This window comes from Sceloporus undulatus, chromosome 3 (assembly GCF_019175285.1).
Source record: "Sceloporus undulatus isolate JIND9_A2432 ecotype Alabama chromosome 3, SceUnd_v1.1, whole genome shotgun sequence".
Taxonomy (NCBI): domain Eukaryota; kingdom Metazoa; phylum Chordata; class Lepidosauria; order Squamata; family Phrynosomatidae; genus Sceloporus; species Sceloporus undulatus.
The window spans coordinates 173501563-173518651 of NC_056524.1; the positions used below are offsets into that span (position 1 = coordinate 173501563).

Sequence of the window (17089 nt, forward strand, 5' to 3'; positions counted from 1 at the left end):
CTTGAAGAATCACACAATGAGCAGGGCAGTTTTATTCAGACTAAACTTTGAGGAGGATTGGAAGGAAGAATTAGAAAGTTCTCAACAACGTGGTCTGAATACCTGATGAAATATTCAAAAGTCCATCACATTAGAAAGTTAGGGGCTCAATAGACTTCCCCTTTGGAGCGGCCTGCAACTGCCCCTTTCCTTGACGGATTGGGGCCATGGCAACTACACGCTGCATCCCCGATCTGGCCTTTCCATGGAGCAAAAAGAAGCTGCAAAAAGGGCTCCTTTTTGTGCCATGGAAAGGATGTCCTAGCTGTGGCAGCTGTTCTCTGCTTCTTCAGTGCAGCATGTGTAAACGCTGCACTGAAGCCGCAGCATGACACTGCCTGCCATCTAGTCAGGCGGACAGCATGGGGATGGAGTCAGGGTGGCCAATATGCGGTTGCCACGCTTCCACTCTGCCCCCATGCTGGTGCCAGTCTGTAGAGGCTCTTAGTCACCTTTTTTCATACTATGAGCCAATAATTAGAATTTTTAAAAAAAGACTTAAATAAAGGGACATTTTCAAACTGCCTTGTCTAGGGAACACAGTTACTATTAAAAAGAATATAATTCTTAAGCTGGTATTCCTGTTTACCATAATTAAATCCCTTTTAGTATGACAGCATTACTACCACCACCCTGTTCCCATATTATTAAGCCAAAAACAATAGCATAATTTTGCTGAGACAATGGATGTAACGTACTGTGGAAGATCAAAAAGGCTGTGGAGACATTCCATTACCAAAGTTCACTATATACCCTAAATTCACATGTCTAGCCTGAATTATGAATTGGTTTAAGCTAAAGTGGAGGCATTAACATGGTCTACTAGGAAAGACAGAAAACAATTCAAAACGAAAAGCTAATCCCTAAGCAAATACTCTCTAAATTGGGGAAAACAGTATATAAAAGTTTCACCATTTGAGGCAATAACACATGACAGGAATTTCAATTTAAATCAACAGCCTGGCTTATTATGTGGAAAGAATACATTTGTATATTTAAAATAATCAGATAAAATAATATTGACATACATTGAAGTGGTTCAAAATGTACAAGGTTATAGTCTCTCTTTTTATCACTATCTACAGATTAAGCCTTTCATTACTAACAGGTTACAGAGAATTGACTTGTATGAAAATAACTGAATTTAATAAAATGTTTGTTAATGACAATTTGACCAAAAGAAAGTGAACTAAGTCCAAATGTTAGTCTCAGCTAGAGTAGACAGACTGAATCAATGGGAACTTGATAAGCATGCCAATTCCATTGCTTCAGTGAGCCTACTCCAGTTAGGACTAACAATTAGACTGAAGCTTTTGTGGTCAAACATAGCCTTTGGAATGCTGTAGGGGAAAGGGTCTGTGGGAGGAAAGACTAAGTACAAGCTCGCCTGTTAAACTGTCAGATAGGGCCAATCAGAGATAGAGACAAAGATGGGGAAAGATAGGAATAGATTAAACCTTGAGAGGGAAAGTAAAAGACAGGGCCAGTCAGAAGTAAGAAATAAGAATGGAGAGGATCAAATAGGAACTTTGGTTGGATTGAAGCTAACAATATGGAAAGAGGTCAGGAAAAGGTAGTACCATACAGTATATATTAAACTTGACCTCATGTATAAATTGAGGGCAGGTTTTGGGGACAAAATTATGGATTTTGATATGATATGTGGATAAATTGAGGATAAAACTTAGCAACACATAACAAAGGATGTAAAGGCTGAAGTAAAGGAAAATTATGCTAAAGATCTCCTTTTCATCCTGGGAAGAAATGACCAGTGGGGTCCCACAGGGTTCTGTCCTGGGCCCAGTGCTATTCAACATCTTTATCAATGACTTGGATGACAGTATTGAGGGCATAGTTATCAAATTTGCAGATGATACCAAATTAGGAGGAGTGGCAAATACCCCAGAGGACAGGATCAAAATTCAAAATGACCTGAATAGATCAGAAAGCTGGGCCAAAGCTAACAAAATGAAATTCAACACTGAGAAATGTAAGGTACTGCGCTTAGGGCGGAAAAATGAAATGCACAGATATAGGATGGGGGATACCTGGCTGAATGAAACTACATGTGAAAGGGATCTAGGAGTCCAAGTAGACCACAAGTTGAACATGAGCAAACAGTGCAATGCGGCAGCTAAAAAGGCCAATGCAATTTTAGGTTGCATCAATAAAAGTATAGTGTCTAGATCAAAGCAAGTAATAGTGCCACTGTATTCTGCTCTGGTCAGGCCCCACCTGGAATACAGTGTCCAGTTCTGGGCACCACAATTCAGAAAGGACATTGAGAAACTGGAGGGTGACTAAAATGGTGAAGAGTCTGGAAACCATGCCCATGACTTAGGGAGCTAGGGATGTTTAACCTGGAGAAGAGAAGGTTAAGAGGTGATATGATAGCTTTGTTTAAATATTTGAAAGGGTGTCATATGGAGGAGCAAGCAAACTTGTTTTCTGCTGCTCCAGAGAACAGGACCCAGAACAATGGATGCAAGCTACAGCAAAAGAGATTCCACCTCAACATTAGGAGGAACTTCCTGACAGTAAGGGCTCTTCGGCAGTGGAACACACTCCCCCGGAGTGTAGTGGAGTCTCCTTCCTTGGAGGTCTTTAAACAGAGGCTTGATGGCCATCTGACGGGAATACTTTGATTGAGATTTCCTGCATGGCAGGGGGGTTGGACTGGATTGCCCTTGTGGTCTCTTCCAACTCTACAATTCTATGATTCTATGATAGGTTTTGACAGGCATAACTGTTTGTGCTCACCCTAAATGCTGGATGGATGAGATAGGAGAGAGGGTTGATGCATTTTTTAAGTGCTCCAAGAAGAAATTAAGCTTTTACCTTTCACCAGAACATGGTTCCTTTTTTGATAGGAGTTAAAATACAGTATTTACATTGACCCGTGGAAAAGCCAACACAAGTTTTTTTGGATCAGTTTTTTAATTAAAATTTCTAGACTTATACATGCGTATATACAGTACTTTGTTATAAATAAAGGGTTGTGTTGTGTTGTCTATAGGGCCAGTGTAATACCAGATGTTCATCATCTATATTATACAGTGAGGCTTTACTGTTTTGTTGTTTGCCTCTGTGCCTGGATATATTTTCGTTCTGATTTATACAAAGGAATTTGGTCACATGATGCTAACAAACTAAATCCACCAATAAACAGATTCACCTGTCCAATATAAGTGTTACATTGGAACCTGAGAATGATACCCAGCACGGAGTTTTAAGTTTAGAAGGCCAAACTGAGTTGCAGGAGCAAAACAACTAGAATTGTACAGGCAACCTGGAAAACAGATCCATCACAAAACTAAACAGTGCCGGTGGGAGGGGGAGAGGAGAAATGAATTTTTTCCATATTATGAATATTCAAACCATGTGCATTTTACTTATCAGGGTTTTTAAAAAGAGTTTAAAAAGAGTTCCTGGGAGAGATTTTAAATAACTGCCATGTCATCTTATTATTCAGACTGGAAGGATGAGAGGAATGGGGGCAGGAAAGCAGCCTTTTTGATCAGCAGGGCAGAAAATATATCACCACCACCTGTTTATGAGTAAAAGTGATAAAATGCTTCACATTTATTCAGAAGTTCATAATGGTCATGGTGCAGAAAATGGAGTTATTAATCAGCCCACAATATCTTTTAGACTCTCCTAAGCCAAGGCAATATAATTCCGCAGTCATCAATTTTAAAATCTGAGAGGAAAGTTATAAATTTGTCAAACAGCATACTGGATTTGTGGATTTTCTTTCAAAGAGCTATCACCTGAGTGGGTTTTTGCCAATGGGACAAATTTAAGCACATGCATAACCTTCTTCTCCTGAGGTCAATGGGACCTGAAAGTACTTAATTCTGGCTTAGCACCGTTCTATAAATTTGTACTTGAATTTATCAACAGCTCTAACCATCATTGTCATCAATAAACCCATTCTCTATGTTCATGGTACTCTACAAAGTATTATTAGGACAGTACCTACCACAAAGTTTACAGTGAAATTCTTATTTTGGTTGTACATGCTTAGATTTAGTTACACAACAGAGTTTTAGAACAACAGGATCATTTCCAAAACTTAATGAAAAAGCAGATGTCTATGAATCAGACAAAGCAGACAGGTCCAGACATAAAGAATAGCAAAGGAAAAAGTAAAGTGTTTTGAGGGTGTAGGAGACCACTAATATCTGAAGGCATAGACTGAAAAATTAAAAGTCAGAGAGATGGTACAGGGTAAGAAGATGCATGGAAAGATTCAATTGAAGGCTAGGGTGAGACATTTGGTGTAGAAGATAGGGGAGGCACAAAGCCTTTCTTTTCAACTATTTAAGCTGGAGAGATGAACACAATTTTAAAAATATATTTTAAAAGTATTTTAAAATTTAATATAATTTTAAATTGAATTAAAAACATTTGTTTGTCTTCAATAATTCCTATGTGAATATTAAAATTTACATATAAATAATAAATAAATAAATAATAATAAAATTTTTATTTTTATCCCGCCCTTCCAGGGATCAGGGCAGCTAACAACAAGATTAAAATACATACAATACAGGAAAAAGTTAAAAACCATAAACACAATAACAAATAAAAAGCCCCTATAGCCCAACCTCATGGCCACGGAAGAGGAGGGAGGCCCACAGGATATTTATTCGGGGAATGCCTGCTGGAATAGGAAGGTTTTGAGATCCTTCCTAAATTGGGCCAGGGTGGTAGATGAGCGGAGCTCAGTGGGCAGCTTATTCCAAAGGGCTGGGGCAGCTATGGAAAAGGTCCTCCGCGAGGTGGAAACTAATCTGGCCCCAGGCACCTTCAGTAGTTGCTGCCCAGACGTTCTGAGGGTGCGAGGCGGAATGTACGGGGAGAGACGGTCCGTTAGGTATCCTGGGCCCAAGCCATTTAGGGCTTTATAGGTAATAACCAACGCCTTATATTGAGCTCGGAAGCGAATGGGCAGCCAATGGAGGTCCCTAAGAACCGGTGTTATATGGCTGGTCCTGGGAGCACCAGTGACCAGCCGGGCCGCCATATTCTGCACCATTTGTAGCTTCCGAGTTTGGTATAAGGGTTGCCCCATGTAGAGTACGTATAAACATGCTATTCCTAGAATGATCTCTACATCAATTCATTGCTTCAGCCAGGTACACTGAGTTAAAGGAGTATTTTATGTAAATAATAAAAAGAAACTTAATTATTCTTCAAATACAAATATTTATACTCCACCTGCCAGTCAGAATTAAACCCACTTGAATCTGCTTAGTAAATTCAGTTAACAACTATTAAGGTATTATATATAAATTCAAAGAAACTATAGACTGTCAGCACCACTCAAGAGTTGTTTTAGGAAGGAAGGAAGGAAGGAAGGAAGAAAGATAGTCTCAAAGTCCACAACCTCATATTTAAAAGACTTCCCTCAAAAATAACAACAAAGGAGCAACCTCTGATACCCCATAGAAAAAAAAAAAAGCAGGGACAGCCATCTCATTGGGCTTTGTGCCCCAATACAGCAACACTCACCAACTAAAATGTTTCTGACTACAGTGGTGGATAGATCCAGACAGTAATAAAATTGCATTTATATACAGTAGGTGTTTATATACCTGGTCCAAATAATTCTTAAAACATCTCTATATGCTAAATCACAGCAAATATGGCAAAGGAGGCTGAAACTAAAATTTCCCCCAATTTGCCCAATTTAGGTACTTCGGCAAAACTGATTCACTTTTTAGAAACATAAAATTAATAACCAGGTTTTCCCTCCTTCAAAATCATATGCGTTCACTATCATTGTAAATAAAGTTGCTTACGTTCAGGTTGTTTTTCATTTGGAGTTATAGATCGCACAAAATCTTGTGGAGTCATAAACACTTCCGACTCTCCATGCTCACTGATTACTTTCAAGGTAGCAAAATATCGAAAGATTTTATCTGGAGTAGAGTATGCTCGGATCCTGTTTTCATACTCCATCACCTGAAAAGAAACACAGAAGATGACATCTTCGCATTCCTAAAACGCAGTGTTGCTTTGACAAGTGCATATAATTTCATATGCAACCCTTGCAAGATTTTTAGCCAATAAAATACATTGTTGACTAGAGAAAAAGAAATCCTGTAGAGAGGGGAAGAAATACTACTGAATGCCATTTTTTGTTGTATTGAGACTTCCATAATTCAGGGTTGTTGGGTTTTCTTTTTCTTTACCACTGGCAGTCTGTTAAGCTCTAACAAGATAATTCCAATAAGCTAGGATAATATGCATCAGTTAAAAATATCAAAAGAACTTTACCCATGAGCTAATAAAGAGAACAATTTAATAATAACTAGTAAGACAGCTGTCACTATGGTGGCAGGGTCTGTGAAAGGAGGAATTATACACTGCAAGACCCTGGAGATGTAGTATATCTTTGCTCAAAGGGCCTCATGGCACACGTACACTCTCATACCCAAAGGACCTATATCAGTAGGAATAGTAAGGATGCTAATGGAACACTGGTTTTCTGCTCATTGTAACATTTCCAAATGATTAACTTTCCCCCATAGAAGCAAATACCCATCACCACTTGAAAGTCAACAGGGGCTCACAAGGACACTCTTGTATTTGCAGCTATAGTACTCATGATGATTCCCAAGGCCTGGAATACCCTAATGTCTCAAGCAAGGGCCAATCAGACTTCTCAACTGTATCCAAAATTCTATTTATGTAGATATTTCTATCTCACCCTATCAGGGCTTCTGTGCAACTTAGGTTACAACAATGTAAACTCATAAAAATAATGTATTAACACTAAATTTCAGTAAAAAAATACAGTAGAGGGAGTTCATAAATAAAACACATTACATAAAGCTTGCAGAAGGCAAGAGCCTGTCAGAATGAAAACGCTGTCCCTCACCTAAGGGTCACCGTAAGGCAGTAACAACATGAAGGCACACAACAACAACAAATGAACAAAGGACAGCCAGAGAATTGCCACTTACACTTCATGAGTCTACATTTGAAGAATGCACAAAAAGGCCCCCTTAGCATGTGTTTCTTTTGCATGCTAGAAAGGATTCTGCAATTAATGTTCAATACTACCTTTAAAAAAAGAGAGTTATAACCTTGGCATTTAGAAGATTAAATATTAGAATATTAAAATACTACTGAGATCCTCACCATCCTTGTATAAGGTAGATTTTTACTCTGTGTGTATGGGCCTTGAAGTCACCTGTCAACTTATGGTGACCCCATGAATTTCATAGGGTTTCTTTAGGTAAGGAATACTCAGAGGTGGCTTGCCATGACTTTCCTCTGAAATATAGCCTACAGCACTTGGTATTTCTTGGTGGTTCCCCATACAAGTACTAACTCAGCCTGACCCTGCTTAGCTTCCAAGATCAGGTGAAACCTGGTTTCTTCAGGTATTTTTTGCTATCCCCATAATACAACAGGTAGACTGAGTCAAAATTCTTTTCCTAAAGCACCCACTTCTTCTCCTAAATTAGATGTGGAAGTGAAGCATTTACCATAAGCCTCAAAGATCACTGCACTTCTGCATAAAATAACTTCAAATCAAAGTCTATTATCTTCACTTTAAAATTTTCATTTCCATCATGGTTTACAATATAGCTTTATGAATGCTGATTAGGGATAGTGATGTAGTGCTTGAATGTTTGATGGGGAGGGGATAAAATTTAACAACTCATCAGAAGACTTCCTCTGATCAATACTATATTTCAACGGAATTCAATTCAAGCACATAAAGCAAAAACAACCTGAAAGTTCAGCTTATGTCAGCTTCCTTGTCTTTGCATTCTTAATAAGTTATAGTTTAAGGTCAAACAAATCAAATGCAAAAGGAAGCAAATTCTAAAACACTCACCTACCTGTTTATTTTTATCCAGAATGGACTAGGCCTGGTTAAAATTTGATAAAATAGGAAGAAATTATTCTTATAAAGCAATTTCATGACCAAATGCCATTTCTGAAGCTCTCTACAGTCTGTGCTATTATAAGCCAGATATTCTAGAAACTGAAGAATACACAGAGTTGCTTGAGCATGGTAATTATCTTATGATCATTGATTGCCTTTCCATTTCACCCCTGCCTCACCAAACTCAGAACAGCATATATGAGGCATTCACTGTTTTCAGCTCATGAAAGCAGCAAGACCTAATAAACAATCTATGGGGTACAGTTAGAATGGGAGGCACAGAATCATTCAACTGCACAGGATGAGCTCCATGGCATAGCAGCAATTTGCACAGTCTAAGAAATTTAAAGTTTCACGTGTTCTTTAAAAATATTCACCATGATGAGGAGATGGGATGGAGCTGACGTATGAATTAACACATGCAAAACTAACAATAGAAATAGAATAGAAAAGGAATAACTCCTTCATACACATGTAGTTCCTTGCATTACTGTTTTTCCGCCTCTCTTTATTCTCCACTTTCCCATAGCGCTCTCTCTCGTAGAAAAAAAAATCCCCCAAAGAAAGAGAATGTAGTGATGGCACTACCCATCTGTAACTTTACATCTTCCATTAAATTACATTACACAGGGCATGTCATTTTGATCAAACAGCTGATAATCGATGATCTTCATAGTTATAATCCCTTGTTTCGCTTCCGACAGCAAGTACTGGGTTGTTGCCTGTGGGAGGCTTTCAATACCACATTGTAAATAATTCCATAGACAGGTGAAGGTGAACTCCACCTCTCCTTGTTACAGTCCAGAAGAAAGAGAGACAATTGCACTGACCAATATGTCCTGCTAGTACTGGGGATCTGATCAATTTGTTCTTCATAAACATATTGAAGCTTTTGCCAAGAAGGAATAGCTTGAGATTCACTCACACGTGAAGCTTTCAATTAAAATGCAGTCAATCAAGGAAAACTATTACATATTAATGTGGGCTCCAGAGATTAAATCTGGCTATTCTGATTTACTAGTTGAGAGGTTTACTCTCACAGACTAACAGAAAAACTCTGCTGTATCATAAGATGTAATGTACAGAACAGAACTGAAACTCCAACTATTTTTAGGACTACATTTCAATGAAAAGGAAAACAGAAGTCCCAGGAAATATCAAAGCACAACATAATCTAGAGATTATTTAGTGACAAGTAACATGTTTATAAGTGTATTCAATAAGGCATTCACTAAAGGAATCAAGTCCCAGCTATTAATAGTTACTGTACAACAAAACTTGCAGGATTCAATAGTGTTTCCATTAGAAACTCAGTCCAATTTCTGGTAGAAATTTTGTACAGTTGGTCTAATTTCTTTCTGCCTCTTTAGTTTTTTCCAGACATTACAGAGAAGTCCTACTATAGTGAACTACTTATTCAAATGAATGAAGATAATCACACCATTCATATTTCTTTTGCTTGATCATTCATGCTCAGTCACAACTGTACTTTTGCAATCACCATTTATTTCTTTTGCTCTTCCAAGTACTCAAACACAATTAGATGCAGAACACATTGGCAGCCACATTAGTTATTACTACATTCATCCCTCCACATTAGCGGCTTAGACTTTGCTGATTTGATTATTTATGGATTTTATTAATATACTCTCTCTAGGAATATCTAGGCCCTCTAGAGCAACTCTATGGTCAACTTTAACCAAACTGAAGAACCTAGAGATTCCTAGAGAGAACACACCACAAGGTGTTTGTAGCTCCTCCAGCACAATTCTATGGTCAATTTCTGGCAAATGTTGATCACAGAGTTGCACTGGAGGATCTAGAGAGAGGCATTCCTAGAGAGGTGTTCTCTCTCAGGTAAAAACATAGTGATTTTGTTATGTGCGGTTTTTCCATATTCATGGGGGTCCTGTGCCCCTAATCCTAGTGAATGTGGAGAGACAAGTGTATATGAACAAGTTACAAGTTACTCTACTTTTCTCCAAGACCAGTTCACACTCCAACATGTCCTATATTCCATGCTTTGATTTACTATGTCATGGTTAATTGTCTTAATGTTATCAAAACACGAACAGTTTCCAAACTCTAAAAAGAAAACCTATCTCCTTGTACCTGTCTTATATAATCTACATAATCACACACACACACACACACATTAAAACTGCTTGTAGCAGACTGCTCTAAAGTGTTACATACTCTAGAAGCTCTAATGCAGAGATTAGAACCCATATCTTGTCTAGGAACCAAAAAATTGTCAAAGGGACTTTTACTCATGCTTCTTGAAAGAAAGAAAAAACAACCTACAGAGACACATCCTGGGGCAACCTATGACATAAGGGTTGTAATTCAAAAGTGAAAATTCAAACATTGGGTTAGGTCCTGTCCAGTGAAACACTAGAACTAAGCTGTGCTTCGCCTTTACATGGACAAGTCTTGAGTTTGCACAATTCACCATTCCTTTTCCTCTTCCAATGAAGCCACCAGGGACAGAACATTTCTGTTCAGGGAGAGAAGCACGTTTTGAAAGCTAGCTATATCTGAATGTTCAAATGCCTAATTTGCCTGGAAGAGCAGGAGATAACTTCATTCAGAAAATGAAGGTGCAGCTGCTTCCAAAGGACATTCATGTGGCAGGGAGGACAAAGAAGTATTTGTTGTGAGACCAGTATATGTAGGATAGGGTGAGTTGTGTGGTCCCCTTCACAGATTTGTTGTTGTGTGTCTTCAAGTCATTTTTGACTTATGGTGACTCTAAGATGAATCTACCACACTATTTTCTTGGCAAAATTTGTTTGGAAACGGTTTGCTATTACCTTCCTCTGAGGCTGAGAGAGTATGATTGGCCCAAGATTACCTAACGGGTTTCCATGGCTCAAGGAGATTTGAACCCTGGTCTCCAGTTTTAGACCGATATTCAAACCTATACCATGCTAGTTCTCCCTAAGTGTGTACAAAAAGCTGGACTGTACATGGAAATGTAATCAAAGTTACATATGGTTCAGCTAATGAAGAATACAGGTTGTTTCATATCCTTAGCTTACACGACTGCAGTTTAATGCAGAACATTCCAGCACAACAAATATTACAATACCTTACGATCTCGAAATCCAGAACGCTTTTTCTTCTTCCCTTCTGTTGGAGCATCCTCATCACTTGACTCTACAGCTTTCCTGTCATCACATTCTTCATTCACAGCTTCTTCTCCATCCTTCACCTTCTCACCAGATTCTGTCCTTATATCATGTTTCACAGACGATGGTGCTTCTGCATTGGCTCTAAGATAAAAGAGAAATAAAATATGAAGTGATGAGTTCTTTTAGCCATTTAAAATGTATATCAGAAAATCCTTAAACTGTATATTCCACAAGAAAATGGGAAACCCAGTATTATTTGGAGGCTTCTGAAAAGAATTGAAAGTTTTATTCCAGGTGTTCATAAACCCAAATGGTCATTCACAAACTATACTTCACAGCCAAATCTTACATGTTTTTCACCAGAAAAACAGAAATTCAAAAGAGAAATACAGTGAGCCCACACCATATGCAGGCTCATTATAAGCGGCTTCCAGCTTACACGGAAGCTGCTGGGAGAATGGTGTGCGCGCCTGTGGTGCGTGTATACAGCCGTGCGGCGAGCACAAGCCCCATTATATCTAATGAGACTCGAGCACACACGCTTTTTGCCTTATGCGGGGGGCGGGGAATCGGTCGCATAAGACAAGGGCGGATTGTAATTTTTAGCACATTTAATGGCAAGCTAAGCAGATTTAGTATGGCATGACTGTATCTGATGAAGTGTGTTAGCCAAGATCCAACTCTCAGTCACCCTCTATGACCTTTCATATCAATTCTATATCAACAAGGGATGTTTTAGGCAAATAGCCCAAAAGAGAGCTCCCCAATGCAGGAAACCAGCTATACCACATTTATACAGATGGCTCAGCCTGGGAGAAGCCCAAGGCACTTAGTCATGATGGGATCTCTCCAGATCAGGATCAGCATAATCCCAGGACTATGGGAAGAGTGGTAGTGAGCTGGAGACTGTTTACATATGACAGACAAAGGGAGTTTCCTTCTGGAAATGAAACTTTTTTTGTCTGAGGACATTCACACTGATTGTCCAGTCGTTCTTGTATATCTCATTCCATTCTTCCCCCCTGAGAAATTTAATTAATTATTTTAAACAGTTAAAATTACATTAAAAATATAACAGAAGTTAAAAGGCAATACACATGCTCAATGGTATGCATTAAATGCTTGCTTAAATAAAAATGTCTTAGCTTGCCATGGAAACGCAAGCAGGGAAAGGGCCAGTCTAGCCTCCCGCAGAAGGGAGGTCCAGAGGGTGGGAGCAGCTACGGAGAAGGCTCTCTCATGTGTCCTCAACCAAGCGAGCCTGGGATGGTGGTGGGACCAAGAGGAAGCTTTCCCCCAGCAATCTTAGTGTAGGTGTAGACATTTGGCCTCAAATAGTCATACCCACCTGACCACATTAATCCAAACGTACATAGATACCACAAGCATACTTCAAATTGCAGAAACTCAAGCTCACCAAAGAATTCAGAGTAACAGGCTAAGATTCCTTTGCCAGGTGATCAAGAAAATCTAGGTCCATGGGTACAGGGTAACTATTCCACTGATGAATATTCTCACGGACATCAAAATCCTCATTAAAGTGGCAAAAAAAATCAGATTTTTAATTTTTCTGAAGTTGTCTTTTCTAGCTGCCTGCACAATATACACCTTCCTAGATGAAATTTCCACAGCAATGACAAGATTTAAGTTGCCAGAAGAAATCAACTCCCTCTTACCTCTTGCATCCCATATGCCGTATGCATTTTGCACATGTCAAGAGAAAAATCAACATTTTTAGAGAAATGCAGATTTCCTCTGCCCCTTCCCAGAACTCACCTAGCACAAGTGAATGAACTAGATTAAAAGTGTATGTATTACACCCCTTCTGGACTGGTTACTGCACTGTTACAAAAACTCCCACCTCTGTATGTTCCATTTTTTCTGAAAAATGGAAGAAGAGGGCACCAGAAACCCCCTCCACTTCAGAAAAAAAATTGTTGTTGTTGTTGTCAGCTGCCTTCAAGTCAATTTCGACCCTATGAATGAGAGACCTCCAAGATACTCCATGCACAACAGCCTTGCTCAGGTCTTATAAGGGCTCTGGCTTCTTTAATTGAGTCCATCCATGTGGAATGCCGTATTCCTCTCTTCTGACTGCCTTCTACCCTACCACGCATTAGTGTCTTTTCTAGTGAGTCATGTCTTATTGACATAAAAAGCTTCTCCTATAAGACTGAATATTCTTTAAACTTTCTCAACCCCCGAAATAAAACAAGCAGTTCAAGCAATAAAGGATGAACTATAAAATTGGTTTTGCTGTCAAAACTGCAGTATTCATAACCATCAAGCCTTCTGGGCTCTGCTCTTTTGATTTATTTTTGATCCCGAGGAACCAATGGACTGGCCTGCTTGCCTTTCCATTCTGAATCCAGAAAAACGCACTGAAAAGGAATGATGATAACAGTAACTGGCTGTTTGCCTATAAGCCATTAAATCATAAACAAGACGCATGTCACAAGGGGGATATTTGTTGTGATAACACAATTCCTGATGGGGGACAAAGTTTAAGTAATTGTGTCTCACAGATAATTCTTAACAATGAACTTGTACACCTGTATTTATTGTACAAGTAAATGGAAATACAGTCCAATGGCCAGGTTCAAAACAAAGTTCTAAATGCAAAAAATAAACATACTATAAACACACTTCCATACCTCTTCTTCTTAGTTCCATTAAAAATTATTATCATTTTGGATTTTTTAAAAAAACTGATATATAATGAAAGTATCTGAAGACACAGCAGTACTGTGATGTTTCAAATATCAAGCAACTGCAATCTGGAATGATAAGGGAGCTGCAGAATGAGGACATCTTTCCAAGGAGGAGGGAAATGATCCATCAGATGGAACCCATTCTTTGAGGGCCAAATGTACAGAGTTGGGACTCTCAAACTGTGGAAAAGATGGCAGTGTTGGAAGGAAGGTTTTGGACTTGTTAGGCATCCAATGTGAGGCACATTTTCAGACATAAACAAAGGGAAATTCCACTTGATCCAAAATGGAAATCAAAAGAGTAGAGCAGCTTTTAAACCAAATCCTGGGGGGAAAGCAGCCAGAACTGAGGAATGTCCAGTTTGGGATAAATCCTCTTAGATTTCTGGGTGAGCATGAAAATGTTTCAAATTGTCCAAATGTGGATGTGACAGGAAAAGGAAATGAATGTGTGGCACGACAGAAAAGCCAGTTAAAGAGAAAAAATGGGAAAGCCACAGATTTAGTAGATTTAGAGCAGGCTTTAAAGATACAGCAAGCATGTCAGATAACAAACAGAATGGAGACAGCCAGTAGCATATCATTATCTCTGAATACAATAGGAATATGAAGGAAAGACATGTTGAAGGTGGGTGCATCAAAAAGGACACTGAAAGTAAAATACAAACGAAGTAGAAATCTCAAAAGATATCAGACAACTACACACAACTGCTGTAATTTAATAGTGGGAGTATGATATGGCTCCTTTATTGTGCTAAGACAGTTAAGACAGTTGGTAATGAAGCCAATCACAAGAGGAGCAACCTTGGACATAATGCCATATGGTGCATAAGACCTGGCGCAAGATGTGACTATTGCCATATTGATAGGAGACAGTAACAACTGTGGTATCAGATTCAATTACTCTTCTAAGGAAAATTGCCAAGTTCAGTCACATGTAATTTCAAAAGAAGATATTTTTAAAAGGAAGTTGAAAGGGTAAGTCAAGAGTGTCACACCTCTCTAAAACAGTTGTGGTTATTCAAAACCACAATAGCAGAAGTCTAGCTAGAATATACATCATGGATTCTTTTTAAATGTTTTTGAAATGCATTAGAAGCAGGAAAACTGCTAGTGTCGTGGCTGGAGTGTTGGACAAGAAGGTCATTGAAAGAATGCTAAAGGAAGATAAAGAGATTGCAGAGAAGCCAAATGATTCTTTGCATCTGTCTTCACTGTGGAAAGACGACAGTAAATATCAATATCCAAATGTATATTTTCAGGAAGGCATTTGGAGGAACTGAGGCAAATGGTGATGACAAGTGATCGATAAAGTTCTAGGCCTTATCAACAAATTAAAAATTAATAAATCACACAAAAATTCAAATGTGAAAGAGCTGATTTCCTAACAAAAATATGGAACTTGTCTCTGAAAATAGATTCCACACCCAAGAAGTAATAAGCGACCAATGAAATGTGAAATTCTGAAAACAGCTTTGCAAGGCTAAAGAAACTACAGTACAGCTACCTTAACGTCTTGTCTGGGTAAATCAGTGTACAACATTATTAAGATAAAATAATCAAATATAAAGAACAACACGTTGCTCCAAATAAGTCAACATAGTTTCTGAAAACGTAAGTCCTGTCTCACTAAACTTTTAGATGCTTTTGAGATTGTCAACAACCATGTGGGCAGGAGTTATTCACAGGCACCGTCTTCTTAGATTTTCAAAAATTTTTGTAAGAATCCTCCCTGAAAGACTTTTTTTTAAGGAGGGGGGGACCTCACAGGATAAGAGGTCTCCTCCTCTTATATATTCAATTGACAGTATTCAGTTAAGGAACATGTATAAAGAACACCAGGAATACTGTAAATGGAAACATCCCACAACAAAAGGATAAAAGAAAGCCTCCCTGCAAAGATACAAGTAATCCCGAATTAGATACGGGCAGTGAGGCAACCAAATTTGCAGGAAAAGTGTTTAAAGTAAGGCATTATAAAATAATTCATTGGGATGACCACCACAATGGGAAACACAATTCAAAATGAACAAATATGAAGCAATGTACACTGAGATGAACAACCCTAACTTCACATATGTACTGATGGCCTGAGTTAGTGGTGACTGGCCAGAAAAAGATACGAGTTGATAGCCCCATGAAAACATGGACTCAGCCACATGCAAGGAAACATTACAAAAGGGACTGAAATTTTTTAAAAGGCAGATATAATATCTACACCAATCTATGCACAAGCAATCTTGGAACAGTACGTATACTCATTATGGTCACCACAATGCAAAAACAATATTGTACACCTGGAAAATGTGCTGAAAAGAAGCAACTATAAGCAATAGGAGACTGGAGCCAGCCTCCTATGAGGGAAGGCTACAATACATCGAGCTATTCAGAGTTGTTTTCTAAAATGCAAATAAGAAATTTAGTATATACTGTACACTTATGCATGGTATGGAGAACGTTCACACAGAAATTTCCTCCTCTGTCATAATGCCAGAACCCAGTTTTGTCCAATGATAATGAATCATGGGAGATCCAGGACATATAAGGGAGCACTTTTAAATACAGCCTGCCCACCCGCCCACTCTAAGTGCAGGCTTGCCATCCATGAGCATGGATACATCCATGGTATGTGTGTGTGTCCGGAAAGGAACCCCACAGATACTAAGGGCCCACTGTACCATGGAACACTCCTCAAGATACAGTGTGGGTTCCATGGAGGACAGGGCAATTAATGGATGATAATCATGACATATATTACCTCCTGTATCAGAAGCAATATGCTCCTTAATGCCAGTTGCTGGGAAACTGAAGTGAAAGGGTGCTCTCTTCCTCCAGAGTGGCCAACCTTTCTTTGTTCCTTCCCTCCCATTTATATTCACAGCAAGAAAGCAAATCCCCACACTTCAGAGGGCTAAATCTGGCCCAGGTGCCACCTGTCAACTCTAGATTCCACCAGTGTAGCTCCCCTGCACTGGGGAGCTGTGGAGAAACCTGTAGAGCTTCAGCCAGTATAAAGATCTAGTGGTCCATTTTTTGAAAAGGATGTTCTTTCCCAAGGATATATGTTACGCTTACTTAAGGGACTTCACTGACTGTTACTTTCGCTTTTCATTCTTCAAAGGGGTAATTGTAAAGCAATTAAAATGCAGCTTTTTGATATGTTAGATTTCCCAGGGCTGAGTCATTTCAGTCATTAAGCCAGTTGCTTGAGTATTCAAGCCAAAAAAAGGCCTGCCAAAGTCCAACTTGGAGAACATGTATATTTGGAAAATGTGATCATTCAGAGGCTTCGTCTA

General features: G+C 38.8%; 1 protein-coding gene across 4 annotated transcripts in view; it reads right to left on the reverse strand.

Annotated features, from left to right (window-relative positions):
- Nucleotides 1-17089, reverse strand: part of MICU1 (mitochondrial calcium uptake 1) — a 170597-nt gene that overhangs the window by 112122 nt on the left and 41386 nt on the right. For all 4 annotated transcript variants that reach the window (XM_042457029.1, XM_042457030.1, XM_042457028.1 and 1 more), the window contains exons 3-4: nt 11040-11223; nt 5847-6009 (exon numbers count right to left, since the gene is read on the reverse strand). In XM_042457029.1, the coding sequence (XP_042312963.1) occupies nt 5847-6009; nt 11040-11223 (347 nt within the window). The remainder of the gene's footprint in view (nt 1-5846; nt 6010-11039; nt 11224-17089) is intronic.